Raw genomic sequence first — 27438 nt, forward strand, 5'->3', positions numbered from 1 at the left:
CCATTCACCCCCCACATCCATTCACCCACACACATGAAGCTCCACCCATGAAGATCTGGGTTAGAATTGGTCTCCAACAACCCATGCTTGTTGTAAGAAGCGACTAATGGGATCGGGTGGTCAGGCTCACTGACTTGGTTGATGCATGTCAATGTATCCCAGTTAGATCGATGCTCATGATGTCAGTCACTGGATTATCTGGATATTTAGAGACAGTCATATACCAGGAATACAGCTGAGTGCGGCGTTAAACAACAAATAAAACACAATGGAAATACTGTTCCTTTAAACTCACTCACTCATTTTAAACAATAAGCTAAAGAATTACGACACTGGAAGTTATCTCTTCTCCTCAGGCCCTGTGGGGATTCCGAGTTAGAATTAGTCCCCAGCGGCCTTGACTGGTTGTATGAGGCAGCAGAAGAGTGAGTGAGTGAGATGGGTTTAACGCCGCTTTTAACATTATTCCAGTTATATCACGGTGTGTCAGCTTAATGTGGGAGCAAAGCCTGAAGTGATGCAGGTCTCGGACATCTACCACTTCAGTGAAACCTAGAAACATAATCGGGACGAACCGGGATTCGAACCCACAATCATAGGTTTCTGGCTCGTCCAAGGGACTCAACTCTGCACAGCGAATCGCGGTGCTTTAGAGGACTGGGCGGCAGCCGAAGAGATCCGGTGGTCTGGCTCAGTGACTTGGTTGATTGCATGTTATTGTACCCTGAGGTGGATCATTGCTCACAACATCAGTATTGTCTGGTCCAGACTCGATTAATTACAGGCTGCCATCATACAGCTAGAATATTACAGAGTATGGCATTAAACAACAAACAAATAAACAAATAAACGTTTTGCCTCTGTTCACGAGGCTACAGCTTGATACTGAACAAATATGCTAATTTGTTTCTTCTCATCCTCTCTACTTATGTCACAAAGGTTTTTCAGAAATATTCAGGTTTCAATGGCATATCAAACGATGATAGCCACAAATATAGAGTGAAGGCTAACACAACAGTCGTCATGTGACGGTACACAAACACCTATGCTTTTCGTTTTGTGCATTTCAAATTGCAAGTGCCTGATTTGTATATATTTGATATACAGTAATATCACGATAGTGTTGAGACATTGCTCTCTGCACTGACGGTGGTCGCGATGAATGAATGGAGATGCCCCTGCCTAGTGGGTACACCCGTGGAGCAGCCCATTCTTGAAGGAATGCATGTGGAGTGTGCAAATGTCAGTTCAAGTTCCAACATGGCCTGGTGGGTTTTAATAGGGCTGCTGATTTATGGTCACTGGTGAGAGGATGTATATGGATTTGGGATGTTCTCTGATGGCTTGTTGTGATGTATGTGGATTTGGGGTGTTGTCACATGTTGTGATGTATGTGGATTTGGGGTGTTGTCACATGTTGTGATGTATGTAGATTTGGATGTTCTGTGATGGCATATTGTTATGTGGTATATGGCTGACTCTTCCTTTCACTGATAGCTTGTCAAGTTATCAATGACTTTTGACTTTGATGTACAGTGGAGTGACTATCTTTGAGACATTTGACCTGTAGTTTTATGTCACTGAGGTAGCACCATGGTGAAGGTGCTCGCCTGGTTTGATTCACCAACAACAGAATCTGTCTGCTTATTGTATCAACAAGGACATTTAATCTGTCAGCAATATTAATGCATGGTGAGGTGGAAATATGGTAAACTACGGTTATAACGAACTCAAATGGACCACTAATTTTAGTTCATTATAACCGTAATTTGTTATAAGCATATATACTACATCTATACAGCAAATGCCCGTGACCAAAAATTAAGTTCACAACATCCGTCAGTTTGTTATAAGCATGTTCGTTATAAACGTGTTTTACTGTACATGTACATTGAAATCCTGTAATGTTGAAAACCCACACTGAAATCCTGGCCCCTGTAATGTTGAAAACCCACACTGAAATCCTGGCCCCTGTAATCCAGGAAACCCCACATTGAAATCCTGGCCCAAGGAATCCAGAAACCCCATCTTTCGGATTATAATTGTATGGAACATCTAATTATATTCATATTACATAGCTTCAAAATGATTTGTTGATCAGGATACATTTTATTCCACTTGATTTCTGTTGGAACATAACCATCCATATTAGCAAGGTTTGACTGAAATCAGATCATGGACAAATCATGGCTAACTGCACCAGCAAAGATCTATACTGTTGGCATGTTATATATCACACTATCAACCAGATAACACATTGCATGTAACCATCCACCCCCTGACACACATAGAGAGCCAAGACATACACAAAAAAAGCTTTAACACACTGGAAAATCAAATGGAAGTAAATCTAATATGACCGCCCCTCCAACCCCTAAGAACTGCTGATACAGTTCCAAAATGGATCAATGCTCATGATATCAATCACTGGATTGTCTGGTCCAGACTCGATTATTTACACGCCACCGCCATATAGCTGGAATATTGCTGAGTAGCATTAAACAACAAACAAAACAAAAAATCCAATTCACATCTGATATTTACAATATTTCAAATAAAATATTAATAATTCCATAAACCAACCCTTAACTACCGGGTACAACCTTCTTTTAATATTTACCATTCCAGAGTTCATCCCATCAACATATTTGATATACCATGTTGATCTGTGCCCTCAGTACACCAGTTAGCCAGACGAGGGAAGATATTCGTGGTATCTTGGCTCGGACTTAAAGTATGTAGAAAAGAGTAGGTAGTAGAAGATTAATATCGTGCGTCAGTACGCCGAGTACCACAGGTACCTAGAGGAGCAGTAGTATCTCAGTGTGCAGGTGGGAGATGACAGGTGTATACAGGCCTACATTCATCATGTAGGTAGGTAGATATATCTTTATAACATCAACACTCATACAGCAGTGACTTGTTCCATGGGGTTTTGGCTGTTGTATTTTAGAAGTTATTGCTTTGGTGAACAAATTTGAAAAAGTAGACAGCTTATGGATGACAACTTCTTTTTTTACTGTAAAATAAGTTAAAATACAGTAAAATAATGTTGTTATCCATAAATTGTTTCTTCTTTGTCATCTGTCAACTTCTAAGAAATGCCTTTCAAACAATTCAACAAAGTATAGTTTCTTAAATGTGCTTTTATTTAGATTGGAAGTTTTTTATATTGTAAGAGTAATGTAAAGATTGAGTTGGGATTCACTGAAAGATCATGATAAACAATATATGATTTTGGAAATAATTTTTTGTGGATTTGTCATATAGTGTTTTTAATGGTTTTAAGGAAATAAGTATTTCATTGTTTAGTTTTATAGAATGGGTTGTTTATTTTGTGTGGTTGTTATTTTCTTGCATAAAGTAAGCTGTGAATGGTTATATCAAGAAGTTATATTTATATGAAATTTAATATCTTTAATGTCTGTATATCTCAGTGTTGTTTAAAATCAGCCAATTTGAAGTGCTTAGCAAAGGATTCAAGTTTCAGATATATCCTTGACAAGCAAGTATATTGTAGGATTATTGTGGGAGTGGGATTTTAGGCATTATCTTATACCTTATATAGTATTTCATGAATTGTGTAACAATGTTTCCATAATGTCAGCTTACCTATTTCAAGAACTGGTAATACATTCCTAATTTTGTTGCCTGGTATCCAGATACTACCTGAAAAAAGTTGTTTTTTGTTCCTCGACAAGTGTATTTTTGCAATTTGACAGGCCTTAGATAGAAGTGCTTGTACTAGTGTAGAAGTATTAAACCTGTGGTGACATACTATATGAAATGTCCATCCAATGTATTTTATATGATGCTTGTAACCCAACTCTTAGCTCATTTGAGCTCGAAGTAAAGCAGGTAACATTGTCGTGTAAATCTTTTTAGCAAGATAGAGGCTTACAGTGAATTGTGTAAGGCTATGTGGGGAATGCCTCGTGCTCAAGGAAGGCTCTTGGCCCGGGCAGGCAGTAGTATATGTACATCTATATAGCTACCTACGTTGTTGTATTTATCTAACGTCTACGTCTATTCTTACCTGTCTGTTTGTGGAGTCTCCCGTACGCTGTCGACATTTTGCTGAAACTTTGCCAACTTGAAATATTTTTACCTCTCAACACTGAGCTTGCCCATTTAAATCTCTCTGACGTTGAAGTGTGTTTTTTTGCAGGGCTTTAGCTCTATAATGCAGGCTATGGTGATTTTGAAGTGGTTTGGTAAATTCACTTCTTAGTAATACAAATTTGTTTTAAACACAAAAAATATACGCTTGAAGTTTAGATGATATACTATAGGTTGAAGAATGCAGAGTCTCATCTGATTAAGTGTCTTGAATTAAAACAGACAACAAATAAAATGGTATATAAGATGAATGTATTTTGGTAACGTTCTTAATTAAAATGTATTTATATACCTTTGTAATTTTAATTAATTATTTTTTTGCAAGACTATCTATATTTTATTGTTTTAAAACTGAACTTGCCATACATTTTGCAAAAATAATAAAATGCAGTTGAATTTAACAAAAATATTATTTCAAGTTTAATATCAAGAACTTTTACAAGAAACTTTGAACAAATTTTCATATAATAATAACTTCAAAGACTTCACTTGCTTATTTATCATTAACGTTGTGGACAGTAATACAAATTCTGTGAAATCGTTTAGCAAAACAAGCACATTCTGTTATCAGCCAATCGGGAAACAGTAGTCCATTTGAGGGTGTGGTCATAATGGTTTTTGGTTTATGGAAACATAAACGCAAAACAAAAAAGATTGCTTGGTTAGCCAATCAAATACCACAGAATCACTTGCTATTTATTTTTTCAATGGTAAACCTAGCTTATTTATAAGTTTGATACAGTAAATCAAAAACAGTTTGAAAACATGCTAATGAGTTAACCTGAAACACTGTTGCATATATTCTGTCTCAGACAGGCAGTACCACAAGCAATGTCAAGGGCGCTGATTCTACACAGTCTTCAAACTGGAAGACAGGTTTTTTTCTGGATTACTTTCCAAGTAATGAGGTAGATGTTTCACATAAGTCTGACTTCTTCGACTGCTCATACTCTTCCCCATGGTCTATTTACAGCAAGATGTTTATTTTGGGTCTATCTCGTATTTGCTCATCTTTTAAATCATCGGTGTGGGTGTGACGCTGGGGATTGTGTGATAGAGAACACAATGAGTCGACCTAATAGCATCTGGGAAAACCAGATTGTATGCAGCCATTTGAAAAATTGGATTTGACTGAGAAAGCAACTTTCTGTATTTACGAAATTTATGGACAAATATTTTCGTCAAGTGGTCGTCCACTCGCAACTCAATCAAACCAAGATATTTACGGCTCAACAAGATGGTTGAAGATGACGATACCCCACCCAGTTCAGCTTGATAGGAGGTGATTTCAGATACAAGCTCCCACTGCAAACATACTTGCTCCACAAGGAGCCGTCTGTATAGGAGACAAGTGCATTTGTCAAGCACGAAAACCAAATAATCTTTCCTGTTTTCTAAATGTTCCAATGTTTAGAACCAACAATCAGCATGCTTTGAGCATTCTTATCCTTATCAGTAAATTAATCATTTGAATTTAAATTAAGTTTTAAATTTGAATTTGAATGTTTCAATCAACAGTATATGTCTGTGTTTAAATCATGAAAATTAAACACTATATTTTGGGGACGATATTTTTTCTACTTTGTATATAAAAAAGATATTGATAGTATTTCTCATAACAATCTTCATGTAGATGTAAATGCTATTATCTTTGATGGATACGATTGGATGTAGACAAGATTGCCATGTGATACATTCCACATATTGACAAGGTGGCTTTTGCAATGTACGAGTTCTATTTCTGTCCCCCAGGGCTGCATGACTGGTACACTTGGTGTATAACTGTTATATACATGTCTGTGATGCAAGCTAAGTGATGCAATATAACATTCATCATCCTGCAGTGATACGTACATTATCCAGCTGTCAACACTAGGGTGATGGGGAGTATAATTGATATAGCATGCTCTTTTCAGCCAATCAAACGTGACTGCTGTCTGTGTATTCCTTAAACCAGACCAATCAACTATGAAATGGATATCAGTAATGCTGATAACAGATTTCGTATAACCATTGCTGATAGCAAATGTACTGAAATTGACAACTTTTATTGTCAATGTTTGACATCTAGGCCTTGTTTTATTTGTCACTTGTCAAAAATCTGTATGTTTATATTTTGTATTTTTATATCACTGCTTTATTACTGATGTAAGACATTTTTACTCTTAACACATTTATGTGTTTTGTTTTTTAATATTACATATATATGAAATCACAAGCCAGAGAATATTCAGTCTCCAGGCAATATGGATTAATAAACATTGAAAAGTCATTCCAGGCAACATGACAATGATAGCATCTTTAAAGTATTGAAAATACGACTTGACTAATATGCCATACACCTTTGGCGATCTATCTGGAGCCTTGATAATGTTTATGTAAGGTATAGCATATGGCAAGAGTGTTATCGGTGATGAAGGAGACATCCTAGGGAGAAGCACCTGAGAAGGCGGTCTTTAATGAACACGTTTAAAAATGCTTTCAAAGGAGCTGTTTTGCAAGTGGTATTTTGTGTTTTTGATGAGCAATGCATGCTGTTTGCTATAGGTTTGCAAATGTCAAACTATATTAGACAGGATATCTGCACTGGATTTTAAAACTAGATAATATGTCCTTGGTTGAATTATATTACTTGTCCAAGACAAACTAATATTTGTTCTCTGAAATGAACATATTTTATTATTTCTTTTGTGATATTGTCTTTTGCAATGAAAAAGTAGCCCAGAGAATCTCTTCATGTTTTAATCAAGACTATGGAGAATCTAGACTTTCTTGGGACATTGGTGGACATTTTTGTCTCTGGCTCTGTATGAGAGGCTGTACTTGTCCTAATGATGATATCTTAGACCTTACTATGATAAGGATTGATAGCTATGTGGTCTTGTGCAGCAATCTGAATATCATGTTCCAAATCCCAATAATTCCCACGAATACCCTACATGACATCATTGCCATAATCCTGTATTTGGCTGTCATCACACTATAAAAATGTTAAGATTTTCAACAGAAGACCTCTTCAGTGTCAGCTATCCATAATCAGTCATATGGATGATAGTCTTCTACTGCCCCTGCTCTTTTGCATGTGTAGGGTGGGAAAACCTCACTTCTTTCCTGTGTCAACTAGAGTACAAACATCAATTCTGACTATTTCAAGCACACTTTGGTAGTTTGTCACACTGTAGTTAATTTATATTCTATATAAGCAGTCATAGATACCTAGAACCTTATTTGGTTCACCCTTGATCTGTGGTCACCCTACCCATCCCTGTGAGTTCCCGGAAGATGTCTGCAATGTACATCTCATGCAGCTTTTTCTGCACGTTCAGCTGATACATCATAGTGTAACTGTAGACATCAGCATCGATCCCAACTCACTCACTAACTCAAGTCCTGCTGCAGCTATCTGTCCCAGTACAAGCAAGACTCTGAGTGTGTAGTCGGCCTTCACCATGTCATCTTTGTGTGGAGAGCGACACCACAATGTCCGTGCCGTGACTGGTGTATTGTCAGTGCCCCTTTAAGTAAGCAGTGTGGTAGACACTTGTGTAGACCATTGCGTTGCTAGGTCATGGATACTCTGAGGCACAAGTAATTGTGATCACATACATTACCGGTAATGAAAATTTATGATAATTATGGTAGGTACTTAATGTTACTTTCAGATGAATCGTGTACCTGCGCACACAATAAACTGCTACCAACTGCTCCACATGTCCAATTGAGAATGAAAAGAATCAGATATTTCACATGTTTAGAAAGAAAGTATGAATTGCAAAGTAGAATTTGAAATTTTGTAAATATTTGTTAAACATTTTTTTTTCAAAATTAATACAAATAAAAAAAGATTGTTTATTCCAATTTCAGCTCAATTAAACACAGTACTAATTGAACTGAGTATACAAGATACTTCACTGACACTGTGGCATCATATGACTACGACATCTGCAAGACATCCCTCTGTACATGTATGTTTTACATGGAAGATCAGTATTTTTTTCACAAGTTACTTTCAGAAAAGATACATTTCTAGATGTTTTTCAAGATTATGTTTCAAGTTTGTTGACAACTAATAATCAGTATTTTTCATAAAGTGTAACTGCATATTGTTTTCTAGAAATTTTGTATTTTTGTACATTTTGTAAGGTATTGCTTAAAAAGTGATCAATTTTGTTCAATAATTTTCAAGATGAGGCATTACTGCTAATGGTTTTGCTTCCCATAACACCATTATAAATCTGCCAGTGTTTTAATATTACAGACAACTCTGAACAGATTTATTTGTTTGGATACAAGAAAGATTATCCACATTAACATTTCTAATAAAAAAAAGTGGTTTTATAGGAAGCAAAATCCCTAAATTGTCAGAGATTTGATGTAACATCAAAGGCCTTGCAGATGGCTTGATATGGTTTAAAGTCTTGTTTCATCAGCAGAGAAATTAAGTTCCATGTCCTTTCTGACTTTAATTTCAGTATTGAATTTCATCTTTTAGGAAGTCTTAGGAAGTTTGACAGAAACAAATTTTCATGTTTTGGGGCAAATGTTCACAGAAAAGCAAGATTCTCATTTTTTTTTCATGATTTATGCATTCAGGATGTTTTAGGCAGGTATAAAATTTCATTCAAGGGAAAATTGAAGTCGCACTAATTGCACTGAGTTTCTTAAAGGGAACGAACTCTCCTAAACCAAGGGACACCAGCTATGACTCGACGCGAAATGTCGATACAGATGTTAACTAATTATTTTTATGAGGCTGATTATGTAGAAGACGAAATGTGTTTTAGTTGAATTGATCCTTTATTCTAATCTGTATCAATACTCTGAGACGAACATGACCTAACAAGCCTTGTCCCTCATACTGAGACCATTGTCCCATGGCGCCAAGGGTGGGACAATCACAGAGGACAATTCAATTAAAACAATCAAATCTTGTTACAGTCTTAGACAATTCATACAACTTTAATTGTTGTTTGAATTCAAGAGAATTTATGCGTGTGCCTTATTAGAATTTTTTGCTTTCTTTGATGGTTGCCATTTTGAGGGCTTATTGATGGCTGAGTTAAAAATGATTCAGTGTGTAAAACCGGTTCCACTGATCCTTGGGGTCTCACAGAGGCTTGAGTAATCCATGTAATTTTGGAATAATATTTAAGCTGGGATTTCCATGTCAAATAAAGACTGTGATGGATATTTCTCATACTGTCTTGTGTCACCTAGGGCCATAACATCTGTAACACTCTCCTAGCACTGACATGGTTGATTAGATTTTATTGGGAATTACACTGTGGTATATTCATTTGGGTGCAGACAGTTCATTGTCAAGACTTGAAGACATCCGATGTAAATTAAAGTAACAAAAGCCATTCCTTTATAAGAAATCACTGCCAAAAGCAGAGCCGACTGACGGGTTCCGTCTATATCATGAGCATGTGTTTATGAATAACTATCAAATAGTGATGATAGCTGGTGTTCCTGAAAAGGTGGACATATCCTGCCCCATTGGTGGCACCATCACAAACACATGCAAAGGCAAGTCAGTGGTTCGGCTGGAAAAAACCACAGGAACATATGGTATGAGTTGAAATTGGGAATTGCATCAGACATAATTTTTGTCACTGATGCATCAAATTCATTAAATGTCATTGTAAAATATCACAAATAAAATAGTATTACTAAATTACATTTATATATTATTAAGTGTTAGTATATAATGATAAATATGAATATTCATATAATTGTATTTTCAGAATAGAGATAGCGATATGAAATTAAGAGTGATAATGATAAGAAAACTAAATACAGGTTGTCTCAGAATATAACCCAGGCTCATCCTTATATTTTCTTCATGAACTCATTTTTTATGATTATTACGATTTATGACATATACTACTAAAGAAATGTTAAGGACCACTCAATTCTTTCATATTACTCTTGTTAATCTGCCATGCCATGACAGATGAATATAGTAATATGATAATCATCGGAAAAAATCAGATGTCATGTCATGACAGATTAACTATACTAATATGAAAGAATCGAGTGGTCCTTAACTTTTTTAAGTGGTATAATTCTAAAATGATTGAAGCGATGATATTTAATGATAGCGGGGATAAGGGCTTATTACGTGTAATACAGGTTTCCAACGATTTCACCAATCAGTTGTTCCAATGATATATGTGGCAATAACTAGAGACTATCTATATCTAAAGCAGGAACTCAGTACTATGTGTCATCCTGTCAACAGCATGACCCACTGAGCCATTGACAGTCAACGGCCCCCAGCTATGTAATTATAGTCATCTAAGAACCCTACCTTTGAATCATATATCTTTGTTGCTTGAAATTAATATAATTGCATCACCACAATCAGAACATTGTGAACCCTCCAGCAAATGAGAACTGTCCCATCTATCTGACGGCCATTCATCTGTTCCCTTCTTCCTGTTCTGGGGCAGCTGGGTAGACAAGTGGTCACAACTTAGGCTGGTTAAACTGCAGGCAGAGCAAGGCCCTTTCCATAAAGTGATCTCAGCAATAACTAGAGACTATCTACAGCTAAGGCAGGAACCCACTACTATGTGTCACCGTGTCAACAGCATGGGGTAGTTGGGTAGACAAGTGGTCACAACTTAGGCTGGTTACACTGCAGGCCCAGGGCCCTTTCCACAAAGTGATCTTAGCGCTGCGACTGTCGTCTGTGTGTGTTAAGGTGTGAGACAGCATGGGGTAGTTGGGTAGACAAGTGGTCACAACTTAGGCTGGTTACGCTGCAGGCCCAGGGCCCTTTCCACAAAGTGATCTTAGCGCTGCGACTGTCGTCTGTGTGTGTTAAAGTGTGAGAGTTATGATCGTCTTAGTGCTAAGATTGATTGGTTCATGGGTGCAATGTGAAAGGCCTGTTTGTTGTGTCGAGACGTGATTCAGGATTTTGAGAAAGTGGGGTGCACACTCTGCCACTATATCCAAGTCACAAGGTGAAGCAAAACACATGCCTGCGCACACACAGTGCACGCACGCACGCACGCACGCACGCACGCATGCACACCAAGCATCCACCAGTGATGTCCCCCGCCATGATATGATTGGAATACAGCTAAACTGACATAAACCTAACCAACTCACTAATTGTTTATTTACTCATGAACTTCCCATTTCTCTCCTCCCTCCACCACACCACACACCTGTGGATCGACAGGTTGGAGCAAGATGTGTAGACCCACCCCCCTTTTAGAGGAGTGAGTAAAACTTTAATGTCCCAATATCAGCAGCATCTCGGCCATATGGTGACCTTCTGGAAGCATACTTAACATGTAAACGTGCAAACAACAAATCAGTTAGAGACATGGTTTCAACATAAATGACATGACATCCAAACTTTGAGAATTATTTGCATTCAAATCGCATGTCACATGCACCTCCACTCCCCATACAACCCGTGAAGATCAGGGTCAGGATAGGCCATCAGCAACCCATGCTTACCATAAAAGGCGATTATGCTTGTCGAAAGAGGCAACGAACAGTGGTCAGGCTCGCTGACTTGGTTGATGCATGTCATCATATTCCAACTGCGTGGATCGATGCTCATGATGTCAATCACTGTATTGTCTGTCCCGGTTATTTACAGACCGCTGTCATACACCTGGAATATTGCTGAGTGCGGCATCAAACAAAAAAACAACTAACCTAACCACTCCCATGCTTGCCACACAATCAGGTAGCAGCTAAATTGTTCTTACTATGTTTCCCCATCCTTACACATTTCTAACAATCAAGATTGCACCATCCCTGAGTAATTGTCGAAGTTTTTATTGATAATTCATCTAATTTGACATTACCATGACAGGTCTGTATGACTCAGCACTGTTTGAATGGGTCGTGCACTTTACACGTGTCCGGATCAGGTCTCGCACACACTGTAACCAAAGGTAAATTACATAAACACCCGAAGGTTAAGTTTGTATAATTTGTGTCATTTTTATTTAGAAAATGATGCATCATTAATGTTGGGTTCAGACACCATGTTAGTATAAATGCTAGAAAAAGAAACGTAATCGTGAATGGAAGGTAGTTATTGATGGCAGATTCTGGTCGGTAAACTACATAAACACTGTAAGGTTGATAGATTTGTATAATTTGTGTTATTTTCTAAAGAAATGTCAGGGGCATACAGTGATTCATCTGACATTTAACATCACCTGGAGATGTTAGTCACACTCGATTGTTGTCTTATTGTTATCCAGCGGAGCCCTGACATAAACAGTGGTGCCACTCTGTAACTGATATATAAGATAAACTCTTGTATAAAATATGAAACAATAATCCTAATATACTCAATCTTACCACCTGTGATAGGAACACCTTTAATTAATGACACAATTAATGAGACCTCACATGTAACTGTATCAGATTTCAAAAATCCTTAATGAGTGAGTGAGTGAGTTGGGTTTAACGCAGCTTTTTACAGTATTCCAGTTAAATCACAGCATGTCAGCTTAATGTGGGAGGAAAGCCCGAAGTGATGCAGGTCTCAGACGTTTACCACTTAGGTGAAACCCACGAGCACGGGTATGGTACTGACAAACCTAGAAACATAGACGATGATGTTTTTACACTGGCAATATTTGTTGCGGAAGGAACTAGTTCCATGTGGAAGCTTACATCATTGACAATAACTCGACACAACCTAGTGCCTTGAATGTCAAGGTAGGAATGACATACCCGGTACACAATTTACAATCTATTAACACCAGCTTATTTTCCGCTTATACAATTATCACTGAACTGTTGACATAGTACTTGATACCTATAATTTTGTATTACCTAAAAACCTGAAGAGTTTATAAGATGACACAAATGGTAGCCTTATACCCAGTATGTGTTCATCACAGTGTCAGAGCTGTACCAGCGGGTGCTCTGTGACCACCATTAACATTGAGATACCTGCAATTTACACTAATCTCCCTCCACATCAACCTGTGGCTCATCTCATGTCCTTCATCTCTCACCTACCTGTAATTTACCTGAAATAAACGAGCGCATCTTTCATCAAGCTATACCCTCGCTTCATCTTGTTTTCTTTTATCCAGGTGTGCTTGCATACACCTTCAAATTTGAACAGGTCTATACAATCACGGTGATGCAACCCATCAAGATTACCTGCAATTTACCTGAGAATAAATGAGTGTTGATTTCATCGCTGTAGACATTTAGCAGTTTCTTACAAGCGTGTTGGTTTCACACCCTTAATTTGATTTAGGAACACAAGATAACGACAGGTGACATAATGCATGAGGATTACTGGTTGCCATTGACAACACTGGTAATCTATTTCCCCATCATCAGTTACCTGTAATTAGGTGATTAGGGATGATCGCACACCTGGACCACAGGTAACAACATAGGTGTGTTACGTAGGTGCGATTTCGGGGAGTCCGATGAACAACAGTGAGTCTGAAGATGATAGAAGGGAGAGTAGTTTTTCATGATTTAAAGGGGCTGCGTTAGCCTTGGCAAATTGGCAGCAATATATAGTTTGATTCAAGACATTGAAACGCTACTTTAATTGCTGCTAACCCTGTGGGATGACGCTCATCAGTCTAACAGGTAATAATTACCCTTAGTAAACAGACAATGTTTAGTTTGTTTTTTGTTTAATGCTGCACTTGACAATATTCCAGCTATATCACAGCAGTCTGTAATAATCAAGTCTGGACCAGACAATCCAGTGATTGATATCATGAGCATCGATCCACGCAACTGGGATACGATGACATGCATCATCCAAGTCAGCAAGTTGACCACCCGATCCTGTTAGTCGCCTGTTACAATGGGTTGCTGAAGACCGATTCTACCCCAAATCTTCATGGGTCTAAACAGACAATGCCTTAGTTTCCCACCTACACAGGTAATGGGGAAAAACGGTATGGAGGAACAGGTGAAAATCTTTATCTGAAATTTAGATGTTCCAAGAACCCAAGGTGATTACAGGTTGGAATTGGCCTCTAGCAACCCATTCTGGTCAGAAGAGGCAACTAAATGGATGGGGGGGTCGTCTTGGTGACTTGATTGATGGCATATCAGCGTACCTCCATGGATAGTTACGCATACCGATACTATCAGTCAGTGGATTGTATGGTCCAGACTTCAAATTTTACAGGCTGTCATCTTGTTGGAATATTGCTGAGTGCAGTCTGTGAATTTAGCCACAGAAAGACCTTGAAAGTGTGTATTCGTGAAAATAATACATGAGGGTGCAAAAAGAAGCGCCCTCTTATCAATTGCATAAACACATCCTTTTGAGGCCTTTTCTGACAAATATAATTCAACAATTATGCAGGTTCAAGAACACAAATGATGGCCCTTTGTTTCAACAGTTGCATCATCATCATCATCATCATCATCATCATCATCATCCCATTTATAATGTTCCAAATTCCATTCACTAATTGAATGCTCACAGCGCTGCAGTATTATTATCCCAGTCAATGGATCAGTGTGCACCCCATTATCATTCTCAGCTTCCTGGGGAGTATACAACCCAAGCCACCTGTGACAGGTATTATTACCTGGAGAACAATACACATTAAAACAATCGAATGACATCATCAAATTTATTTATGGCTGTCCATAGAAGCCTCCAGGTAATTGGTCAGGCATGCCAAGGGTTCTGTCATAACCACCAGCACTTAACCCAGCCTCGGTTATGCAACTGGAAGCCCAACAACATCCTAAATGGTTTACAAAGGTAAAAGTCACTTTACATGAGCTTGTTAATAAAGTGTGACAGTCCAGCGCACTCCCTCTCCTTATCTGCAAGTGGCGGCCTGTTAGCATGTTGACAGTGTCCGACTGTTTCATTGTTGACCAACAAGCAAACTTTCTTAGACAATAAGTGAACGGCCGTTCTGTTTAGAAGAGAGGTGTCGCCCCACCTTGCTAATACCACGGTAACTGTTTGTCAAGGGGCACCTGCACGGCCTCTAGAGGATGTCCAACACTAAGTAATACCATTGCTTGCTTAACAAATTAATCACTTCAATGCTACATGACCTCTGGCAAGAACCACAGCAACGTAGGTCTTTAATTTTATTGCACATGATACCTGTGCCGTATCTAGGTATTCCGTTCTCACTGGATATGTTTGTGTTTAGTTTGTAGGTTTCAAAAAGTTTAATCTTTGACATTTATGCGTATAATTTATTTCCTTGACTGGTACGCTTGTTGGTGATCATAGTGTGTTCTAAATTTGTACATATGCTACTCAGCTTTTGATAGGGATCAGATTTGTTGTTCTATTTAAATAGACACTTGACATATTATGTTAATCAGTTTTCTGTATCATGACAAGATAAAAATATCCCTATCGAAAGTGGAGTGGTATACATCACTCTCCCTTGATAAGGAAAACCATAATATTTCTTAATACACCGTATAACCTACAGTGTATTTTAAGTTGTACAAAATATCTGTTAATCCCTATCGAAAGTAGTAAAAATGTTAATGTGGCATGTGTATATATATATATTTGTATATATTATTCACCATGTATGACCTGAAGAGGATTGTTTGACCTGAAAACACCCACCTTTATATGGATTAAATCTACTAAATTAAATTTTATTTTTTATTTTATCTCTGTACTACTTGAGAGTTGAATTTTATAAACTTTGTGTGTATAAATATACAAACTTATTACTTATATCAGTGATATGAAGTGGCGCAGTGCCCCCATCAAGAGCTGAGTGGTGTATATTTATCTGTTAGTTTTATATATCTAAACATTATCTTACATGCTCTCTATTTTGAGCAAGTTTTGAGTTAAACAGTATTTGAGTTATCCCATCGTTTCCAAACTATGATACTTACTTAGACGATGACTTTTTCAAAGGCAAGAGTTAATTAAGAATGACTTTTTAATATATTCTCTAATGGAAAAACACCAGCACCATGTGGTGACCAGCGACTGATTTAAGTACTGTGTCTAGTGATGACGAACATCCCCATGTTTAAGGTGATGTTCATGGTTCTTGGATGTGATTTCACAGCAAGACATATGTACATATTTTCAAGAAAATAAAAATTCTTATCCTAGAATAGACAACCTTTTTGTATATCAATATTTATATTTACAATGTTATGCAAATCGGCCATTTCTGTACTCTTGGTTGAACCTTGCGTTGGCGTATTCGGTTTTGAGAGTGTTTTGTGGTGGCCGACCCAAGCATGACAGACATGTATATACAGAGGCTCACATACATGGCTCACTGTGTGTCCACATCGTACTCCCTTCCCTAGCCTGGCCAGCATCATACCTGTCTGTGCCCACCTGTAAATCCACTGACCATGCCTGTTCGTTACAGGTAAGCATTCAGGAACGCTGGAGTGCCCACCTTTCAAGTCAGATCTCTCATCAATTGTATGAGGATTCTGTCAGTATCATGTACGAGCAATTATATTTTTCAAGCAGGCAAAAGTTTTCACAGAGTCGTCTTACGATGAAAGAAGTTTTTGTAAAAATGATAAAGGATAACTGCTGATGAAACTCTTTTGATCACTGACAGTAAAACATTGTTCATTTCATCCTCCGATGCAAGGGATGCACACAGATTATAAACAGTGATCTTTATCTTTTTCTGAATGATGGCTTGTAGCAGCATCAGCTATGAAAGTTTATTTCTTTGAGATAGTGCAGTTCTGTGGATTTTAATTCATCTTTGTACGAGAAACGGACGGGCTCACCTTTCATTCATGGATTTAATGCATAATAGATTTCAGTTTCATTGTATGCGTCCAGCCCTCATAGGGATAATACATCTTGTTTTGAAAAAAATCATGGTTTTCCATTTCACCAAAGTATATTGCATTATTAATCTGCATAATGCTTTATAAGTATAACTAAGACCTGTAATAAAATCTTATTATTATTAGATAAAGAGTTACTTTGGGATACATTTATGAGTTTTATGTATTGGAACTGCATTTTAAAAGCTGCTTTGAAAATAACATTCACTCATTAACTTTCATATTCCATGCTTTTATGTGTATGAAAATGACAGGGTATGTCTCGTAATATCAATGCAAATGTTATCTAAGACACGCTTGCACAAGACACTCTTTTATTAATACTATTTCACATGTGGATGGATACGAGCACTGATAACCTTCTTTGTCATCATGGCTGCCAGAGAAGGAGTTTAAAAGGGGAGGGGGGACATTGATGGCCCACATGTCTAAGGTGCTGCAATTTGCCATGCAGAGTTGCGTCCCTTGGGTACATAGGAAACCTGTGGTCATTGGTACACATCCCAGTTCGTCCTAATTATGTGTCTAGGTTTGTCAGCACCATGAGCATACTCTTGGGTTTCACCAAAGTGGAAAATGTCTGAGACCTGCATCACTTTGGACTTTCCTCCCACATTAAACTGACATGCCATAATATAACTGGGGGACTCGTCTAACATTGGCCTATCTTTACTCCTGGAGAAAAGGCTTAAGTTAATTGTATATGTCCAAATACAACGTTCATGAAAATATAGAAAGGTGATGCTTAACTTTCCTCCAGGGGTATATATGCAGTTAACAGAACCAGAACAGAGTCCAGTAGGGATAGTAGCTAAGTCTCAGAGCCCCGTTCCACAAACTGTATTAAGCCTATGTTAAATATGTTAAAGTGTGGGAGTTATGATTGGTTAAGTACTACAATCACTTTGTGTTAATGAACCCAGGACCCAATGCTTCTTGTAAGAGCTGACTAAATTAGAGAGGAGGTTACAATGTGCGACTGGTCTGATTGTGTTTCATCGTACCACAACAGCAAGTATCATTGCTTAGGCTTAAACCCCGTTCCTGGCCGATAGTTGATCATAAACATACTGAAATTTTGATAACTGCTGGGTAAAACAATATTCTCTCACTCACTTATAAAGTGGGTTTCAGCAGTAAAATGGACCCCAGAGCCGTTTAATCTGTGTGATTGTTGATATGGTTAATGTTTGAAACATTCTTTCTGTCAAATATGCTAGGTTTGTTAAGTAAGGACCAAAACTTAACTATATAAATTCATAAGTTTTCTTACCTGAGACTGTGTTGGTGGTAAAATACTTGAAGATTAAGGCTCTATGTTATTAGCGTCACAGCTTTATAAAACAGCCTTACTCAAACATATCATATATGAAAAGCAATTTTCACAAGTTAATGACCACATTCGAAAATTATTTATCATTATCATTATAATTCCACTATGATAGCAGCCTCTTAACATTGGGAGCTTCTCCTATTATTTCCAGCTCTTTTTTGTGGAAGGTGTCATGGTTGTTTGCAAACATGATCCCCCTTTATGTCACAGCTCTCGTAAATGCCTCTGCCCCTCCTCACGATACTATCAAATTGTTGTCCCTGGTATTTGACCGATATCTGACATACCTGCTGGTCAGTGATGAGGAAGATTGTCCTGATGTTGGTGGAACGGTTGGTCACTCTCTCTGTCCATCACCATCAGTCACCAGCCTTTGTGTATGGCAGGGATTGACTTTGACTGACTTGACTGCTTGTTCAGGCTCCATGCTTTCACTTTTAGCTCTTGCTTTTGAGAAAACTTGTTTTGTAAATGAGAGGTCCGTTTCAAATCATCAGATCTGACCGGAGAGCGGAAGGGTGTACATGGTTCCCTTCCCTGGATGGTCCAATCAAAAGATAGTAATAGATGGTAGTTCTTGTTACCCTGCCTTGTGCTTGGTGTTATGGGCATATAACAAGGACTCACAGTCGGTATACTGTGTCTGAGTGGGGTATACGTGTTAAACTGCGGCATGGTGTCTCAGTGGCATGAGACCAGACGTGTACAAGCAAAGTATGCCAGTGACATAATGGATGAAGTGATTTATAGAGGAATTAATGTCGTATTGTTTTCCATTCATGCACACATTCACACTGCACTTATATTCCCTCCAAAATGGAAGATTATTTCTAACTATGGCCCATACAACTGTAAAATATATAACCCTAAAATACACACATGACATGTAGTTCAAGGTAATCAAGGGACACAACTCTCTTCAAACAGTATATGATATTTGTATCAAAATGTTTTTTGTTCATAATTGCATAATGGGACGTCACCTACATGTTGATGTTTATAGGTGGAATACTGTTGAAATTGGCATTAACCCAAACTCACTCACTCACTCACTCACTCACTCACTCACTCACTCATGTGTTAATGTTTCAGATGAATGAGTCATCCCCCGACTGCAGCGAGTGATGTTGACTGTATGGATTACCTAAGATGAGCGGAGGGATGATGTCGGTGCTAATGTCACACCTGGGGACTTTATTGCTCTGCAGTGTTGCCATCGTCACCGCGTTTGAAAACTATGGACACATCGAACACTATGAAGTCCGGATCCCGTCCGACTTCCGATTCACAACATACGAAGGTAAGAACAATCACAAGGGTAATAGGGTGGTGGGGTAGCCTAGTGGTTACAGCGTCTGCTTAAAATTGTCACCTGGGTTCTATTCCCCACATGGATGCCTTGGTGATCCCTGGTCACTGTGATGTACATGGCTTGAATGGTGCCGAACAGCATAGCCATAATTCATGTATTCTTACAAAGTAGACAAATTTTCTCTTTGTTCATATTTCTATTACCGTATTCGACGTAATAAGCGCCCCGCTCTAATAAGCGCCCACGGGGATATTTGCTAATACATTGGCTTGTGAACAATCCCAATTAGCACCCCTTCCGATTGATCAATGTACACAAGACTTATTTAAATTAAATTCTGGAAAAATATTTCTGTCGAATATAAACATTTCAAGCTGTCAGCATAAACCATGAAATTTACGATCTTTCAACTCTGTTGTTTTTCACCAAAATAATATTCTAATAAGAGCCCCCTGTTTCTAATTTTGAGAGCACCCTGGGCGCTTATTATGTCGAATACGGTATTCTTTTGCTGCAAAAACACCAAGATAGTATTTGATGAAGGTGTTCAAAGGTCAAAGGTAAATGACTGAATGTTGCTTATTGAATTTGAACACTTTTGAATTGCAGCATATTCTAGAATAAATCAATAGCAAATGATTCTTGTGCTGATTGATAGGCTAACCAAGTCTGTCATACAGACCCTGAAACAATATATCCAATACAGCTCATGCCATCTGTAATTGAAGAGAGTCTCTGGGCACCATTTTATTATATTTCATAACTATAATTTAACAACTGTTTGTATCTGTAAGATATGTTCCTTTCAGAGACTAGATGTAAGTCTATGGCTAACCAAGCATATGCTTTTTTATGTTTATGTTCCCTAAAAAAGAAACGGACCTCGGTTTCTGATTGCCTGATAATAGAATGGGTGTTGTATTAGTTTGCTGGACTGTGTCACGTATTTTCTACTGTTGTCTATCTACATTGTGTAGGTCTGTGCAGCTGATTTACACAAAGTGTGCACACTGGTTTTATCATTTTATAACTCCATAAAGACAACAACATATTGAAGTCTATTCATATAATTTAATATGTCAACAATAAAAACTTCACAGACTGCTTATTTGATCCGTCGGTGAGGCTCGCTGACTTGGTTGATGCATGTTATTGATCCCAATTTCGTGGATCGATGCTCATGATGTCAATCACTGGATTGTCTGGTCCAGACTCGATTATTTACAGGCCGCCGTCATATAGCTGGAATACTGCTGAGTGCGGCGTTAAACAACAACAGCTTATTTAATCATTAACAGCTTAACACAAAGAACTACTTTTAACGAGTCACAGTATGGCATTTATGATACATGTATATGTATCCATTCTCTGTCAACTAATGTTTGTTTCAAGGCGTCAATAGCGGTAATCTGACCGTGGTTGCTGTTAATAACGGTGAATTGTGCGATCTTCCGATCGCTTCACACACGATTTCGCAGAAATTAATTAAAACAATATTAAGAGGAATTTTGAATAAAATTAATAAAATAAGTTACAAACGTAAGTCGAGATATACAAAGAACACTTTTTATACCCAGACAGTGTAATTACATGACTAATTTGCGTACTTCAGTATGGATTTGTTGACATGGTATTTCTGGTGTTACGTGCTCGCGGTAATGTCTTTCCATGGGGGAAAAAACATCAAAACTCATTAATTCGTGTATAATGCGCACCCCCTTCTACACAGCTGTGTTTTTCGAAAAAAAAGTGTGCACTATACTCAAGAAAATACGGTATTGACAAAATATTGAAGTCAGTTCTGAAATAATGGTTAACCCAGTCCAGCAGGGCATTGGCTATATTGTATGTTGGTTTGTGTACATAGTTAAAAAAAACTCTTGTTAAAACAAGCACTTTTAACCATGGCATTTTGCAGAGAAGTGATATGTGTGTCGACCTTGTGTCGGGGACTTCGGGGTTAGGAAATACGGTGATTATATCACAAATGCAGAACAGGAAATTTGAATAATAGTTTTGTTAAATATTTTTTCATAATCAGCTGTCCACCTTAACTGCAAATTTTAAACATTTTAATTAAGTTTCTCCCTGAAATACGTACTCCCCCAGTAAACATATTGTCTTTTCTTGTCAAACACCATGTCATTGAGTGATTGACAAAGTTGATATTTTCTTGAGTGTCAACTTTTTCAGGTCATGAGATGAGAGAAACATGTTATTTACAAACAAGGAACAAGTGTTCTTTTTATTACGTATGTTCTCACTGATCTTCACGATCTTACCCTGAAAACCATTATGTCCTTGAATCAAACTTGATTTTTGGTGAGAAAAAAAAAACAGTTGAAAGATTGTAAATTTCGTGGTTTATGCTGACAGCCTGAAATGATACAAAAGAAAAGTCTCTGCATCGTATACACAACAGATATATTTTCCAGAATATAATTGCCCATAATTAAGGGTGCATATACCACATGAGTGCATATTATTCACAAATAAATAAGTGTACATTGATCAATCAGAAGAGGTGCTAATTGGGATTGTTCACTAGCCAATATATGAGCAAATATCGCTGTGGGCGCTTATAACGTGGAGACAGGAGTTCTTTAGCTTCTTTTGAGTAGTACATATAACAGGATTTGACAATCCAATCTCGGTGACTATCACCCTCATTCCTTATACACACAACTTGTAATAGACAGATACGAGAGATATCAATGTCCATTTGGATTATTCAACCTTTAAGATGTCATAATATGTACATAACGCTGTGTCAGCATATAAATCCATCACCTGTCTTTAACACAAGTAGTTGAAGTCTATGTCAATATCACGAGCCCTGCCATTTGTCAGACACACATATATATATTCAATTAATGCTTGGAGAATTTACACTTCGAAAGCAAGACAGTAGACTGTTCATGTATCAAACTTGGTTGAACAAACTGTTACATCCTATTCATATTATGGACACACTGTTGGTAATTACTTGAGTGATTTGTACGGTAAATATTCCGGTGTGTCTACACTGTTTTGGCTATAACAGAAATATGCACACAAATTTGGTCAGCCTGAACCAACACAGGAGTGTTTCTTTGGTTAATATTGAGAGAAATATGTTGTGGATTTATCGAAATGAAGTAAATATTTCTCCGATTAGAGATCGGCTTGGAGAAGTCAGTTTGGTGTTGGTTTTTAGTAACTTTTAGAATAGAACATGATGTCCATGCTACTGACAAAATTAATACCTGATTGATGGAAGAGTAAATACAGATACAGATAACAGTGAAGAATTTGAACAGGCCATCAGGATTTTTTTAAATGTTCTGACAAATATATTGTTGAATTGTTTGAAAGGCATTTCTTAGAGGTTCATGGATAACAACTTCTTTATTATACTATTATAGTGATGTTTCGGTATAGATCTGTATACCGCTGTCAAGCAAGACTCTATATTTCGCACTGCCATGTAAACAGTTAAGCCGTCTCAAAATTCCCTGGATCATATTATTTTCCCTTCCATCCAGCCCTTTCTGTAATTCAAAAGCCCTAAATGATGCAAGTCTAGATTTTCCTCAGGTTCTGAATCTCCCATCTCACTTTGGCTCCTTTTCAATTTAAATGGAGTTACTTTTTTCCATCAAACTTATATATTTTTAGAGACTGTTAGTCTATGTAAACAGTTAACTGGAAAGGTTGCTATTTCAACTTTACAGAGAAAATATCTATGAAACCATTGTTATATGTTATACTCTTTAAAAGTGTAAATCTCTCCCCAAATGTTTTCTGAAGTCATTGATTTGTTAATAAGTTAATTTAGTGTTCATTGGTTTAAGCCTAAAAAAGATGGAAGAGTATAATATATTACATCAACTCTTTGTAAATTAACACAATTTGAAAAATAAAAATACATTCTTTAATTTTTTTTCTTTTTAGCCAGTTTTTCAAGCTATTACATGCTATATATCTCTTTACTTGTACTATTTGTGCCCTAATGCCACACTTCAAAATCCATAAAGAGATGTAGTGGTTTTCTTATCACCTCAAAAGTCTTATTCCATTCTTTCACTGCCAACAAAGTTCACTAATGGCTTGCTGCAGTTTTCCTGTTAGTGCCACCTTCTCTACTATCAATTCACAGAGTCACTATAAAATGTCAGTCTCACATAAAATAATCTCAAAGTGCTCATCACATCTTAAATGAGATTCTTGTCTCAAATACCTGCCAATGAAAACATCTGCCTGACGCTTCTACCACTACCATTAGTTGTGTTTTGTTGTAAGGGAAGCCATATGGCTCGAGGGAGTAACTGCCATATCAAACTGGTGTATTTATTTACAGTTATCTTTTAGTGAAACTGTGCATCCCTATCTATGTTGTCCTGAGCGTGACCTCTGACTGACACTAACAACCTGTCCCTAACGACTACTTCAATGCACCCTGCACACGCAGGGAACTTCTCAAAATCAAAGCTTTATATTCCAAACTTTTAAAGTTTTATGGTTGAACACAAGCAGGGAACCTCTCAAAACTAAAATGTTAAATTCCAAACTTTTTAAGTGACTGTTGATTACTGTTGTGTAACATGCAAATTACCTGCGAAAAAAGTTTAACTTATCTGAGCTCTGTGAACTTATTCTCAACATAATTCAAAGGACCAAATCAATGAACTATGGTTCATTTTAGACAAGGAATAACATGTTATGTAATTGATAAAGGAAACAGTAAATTTGAATTTTGTATTTATTAACGACTATTTGAATCTCATAGGTGAGTTAGCCTAGTGGTTAAAGCATTACCTTGTCATGCTGAAGACCTGGGTTCGATTCTGCATATGGTTTCCACCCTGCAATATGGCTTTAAAATGGTTAAAAGTGGTGTTCATATTCATAGGGTTAATGACAATCTTGAAGGTTCAAAGAAGTCCTGTTATTTCAGATATCTAATGCATGCAGACATTTTGCCTGTGTCATACAGGTGAAGTGCTCAGTGTGGCTGTGATTGTCTGTAAAATATTTTCAAAACTTGTTTTAAAAAAATATTTAAGAAATTTGCATAAGAAAGACAATGGAAGAATTGTGTATGTATGTGACATTTCTTTGCTATGGCTTTAGGATTTGGGTGTTTCTTGACATACAAGCTCTATGATTGGCATTGTGGTTGTAAAAGGGTTGGAATTTAGGACATAACTTGTATTTCAAGTGACATTTATTTGGTCCATGCTAATTTTAGGTCATGATTAAAGGAACCTCTCTGGAATGAAACATCAAAATCTATTTAATTTTGTTCACATATGCACACCAAGACTGTTCTTCAGTGTTCTAACTCATGAGGGCAGTGGGGTAGCCGAGTGGTTAAAGTGTCATGCCGAAGACCTGGGTTCAATTCCTGACATGGGTGCATTGTGTGAAGCCAATTTCTGGTGTCCCCTGCCGTGATATGCTGGCATATTGCTAAAAGCGGCGTTAAACCATACTCACTCACTCACTTTCATTGTTCTACTCTGAGGACGGTGGGGTAGCCTAGTGGTTAAAGTGTTCACTCGTCACGCCGAAGACCCGGGTTCGATTCCTGACATAGGTACAATGAGTGAAGGCCATTTCTGGTGTCCCCCACCGTGATATTGCTGGAATATTGCTAAAAGCGGTTTAAAACCATACTCACTCACTCACTCACTGTAGTACATGTTTGTGATGAAAGTTAATGTCACTATGGAATATGATTGATGGTTGGTTACATTAATTACTATGGGACAGGTTTTTGTAGATCTACTAACCTTGTATGATAGATATTAGTTTTCACCGAAGCTGAATAGCAGAACTCTCTGGTAAATATGTTCTTCATCAGAGAGTTCTTAGCCAAAGCCAGCATGATTAATAAATGTCACATGAATAATTCATATTTAATTTTTATCAGCTGACATATCTTGAAAACATATGCCAGTCTAGACACATCATGTACATCACACAAAAATTAATATTTTCATCTTTCCGACATGTGCTAGTCTAGCCTTCCCAAGCCAAACCAGAGAAATTTTAATATCTTTGGCGAGATGACACCCCCATCCATAGTGCCAGAATAGCTGAACATCATGTAATGTTCAGTATTTCTTTTGTCAAATATTACATGATTTGTCTTGATATGCTTTGAAGTAGTATTCACCTTTACCATCCCTTTAATGTCCGATGATGCCATGACTACCAGACAATCCAGTGGTAAATAGAAGAAGTGGTTTTGAGATGCCCCCTTTCGGTTACATTTCTAGCAGATTTCTGTTTGTAAATACTCCCTTGTCTCAGTGCCGAGATAACATACGCATGTACAAAAAGTTTATCTAGAATATATTTTCCGTAATATAGTAAATCATCATAGTTTACAGTCGCCTAATTTCTTTTTATCTTTCGTGCATGATGTGATTATATTTTTTCACAGGTCATAGTATTTTGTGACTGTTTCTTGACATTTGCAGGCACCATTCCAAGAGTTCATGGCATTAGGAGGCTCTTTATGATTGATATTGATATTTATACTCAATCATCTTAAATTAAATTTCACAGGATTAAAGTTCATGTAAATGTTTTTCATATTTCGGACATTTTAGGAATATTATATTCTGGCTTAAGATTAAAGTACAAATAGTGATCCACTTAGGTCATACATCAGTTTGGTTATGATGTTAAACAAAATAATTCATGTCATAAGTCAATAATTAAATCTTGCGTTAGCCAAGAGCTTTGGGATGAATTTATCAAAGTGTTGATAACAGCAGCAAGGTTAAACTTGATAATGAGTGATAAATATTAATGTAATAAGTTCCAAACCTTTATTGTACAGCTTGTGATCTGGTCCATCTGAGGTCTTCTATCTTGTATATATACTCCTTCATCAGATAGTATTTCATAGTTCATAGGGAAGTAGCATCCTGAGAAGATTATTCTGATGACTAGTTCAGATCTATTTGAAGACCCACTGATTAGTTTGTGTGATGTCTAACTGTGTATCAGAATTCCTCATGTAAAAATACTACGAAAAATCTAAGTTATCTGAAAATATCTGTTCTGCTCTAACAGCTTGTAAACTAGATTTGGAACATTTTTTTCAAGTTATCTTTATCTGATAAACAACTAAAATGCCATCATTTACTGAAATGAATCTCTTTGATGTAATTGGTACAAAGTAGGACTCTTACATTACTTCCAATGATTTCTTTAAACCTTAGAAAAGACACACAAAAAACACAGCTCTTCACACAATATAATTGGGTTTTCTAGTTTAAACTCAGTGTGACTGTCATTAATTTTCAGAGAAAGTAACAAAGTTAGTATTATTGCACTCTTTCCTATCTTCAATTTCCGTTTCTCTCCAAAGAAATGGTCCTGGAAAGCAGTTGTTAAGAAAGTAGCATCCTGTTTTCATAAACTCCTCAGATAAAAAGGTATCTTGTTTGTCAAAAAAGCATTGCCAGTTGTCAATTGTTGTCAGTTACATGAAAACTACCACTAATTCTATCCTTTAAACATGGCTTAACATCAAACACATGATGTCTTTGACTTTTTACCTTGTTCTTAAATCCCACTTGACAACTTATAAACAAATTTGAGATGAAAATTGCCTTTAATGTGCTGTAATGACCTCCCAGCAACAAAGGACAGTCAGGTATTAGGGCTGGTGGACTTGAAGTGAACACAAGAGACTTGATGCCTACAACTGTTTCCACAGTGATCATGGAAAGATCACAGAAATACCATTGTTTGTCCTTTTTTTCAAACAATTATATTGAATCTTAAAGGTCAAGTTTGATTTCAGTCTGAGGTCTTGTTATTGTAGGTTTTTTCATCGTTGTTTTTTAGCCTATTCTATTTTTCTTTCATCGTT

The 27438-nt window shown here is 37.2% G+C and overlaps 1 protein-coding gene across 4 annotated transcripts in view; it reads left to right on the forward strand.

Annotated features, from left to right (window-relative positions):
• Positions 1 to 27438, forward strand: part of LOC124135805 (semaphorin-5A-like) — a 137703-nt gene that overhangs the window by 11094 nt on the left and 99171 nt on the right. Inside the window, exons 1-2 of one of the 4 annotated variants that reach the window (XM_046501370.2) lie at positions 2743 to 2874; positions 19346 to 19553. In XM_046501370.2, the coding sequence (XP_046357326.2) occupies positions 19403 to 19553 (151 nt within the window). In that variant the 5' untranslated portion in view covers positions 2743 to 2874; positions 19346 to 19402. Of the gene's footprint in view, positions 1 to 2742; positions 2875 to 16377; positions 16479 to 19345; positions 19554 to 27438 lie in introns of those variants that run through there. The other 3 variants (XM_046501371.2, XM_046501372.2, XM_046501369.2) reach the window with 3 other exon arrangements.

This window comes from Haliotis rufescens, unplaced genomic scaffold, assembly GCF_023055435.1.
Source record: "Haliotis rufescens isolate VD_foot unplaced genomic scaffold, xgHalRufe1.0.p SCAF_4, whole genome shotgun sequence".
Lineage (NCBI taxonomy): Eukaryota > Metazoa > Mollusca > Gastropoda > Lepetellida > Haliotidae > Haliotis > Haliotis rufescens.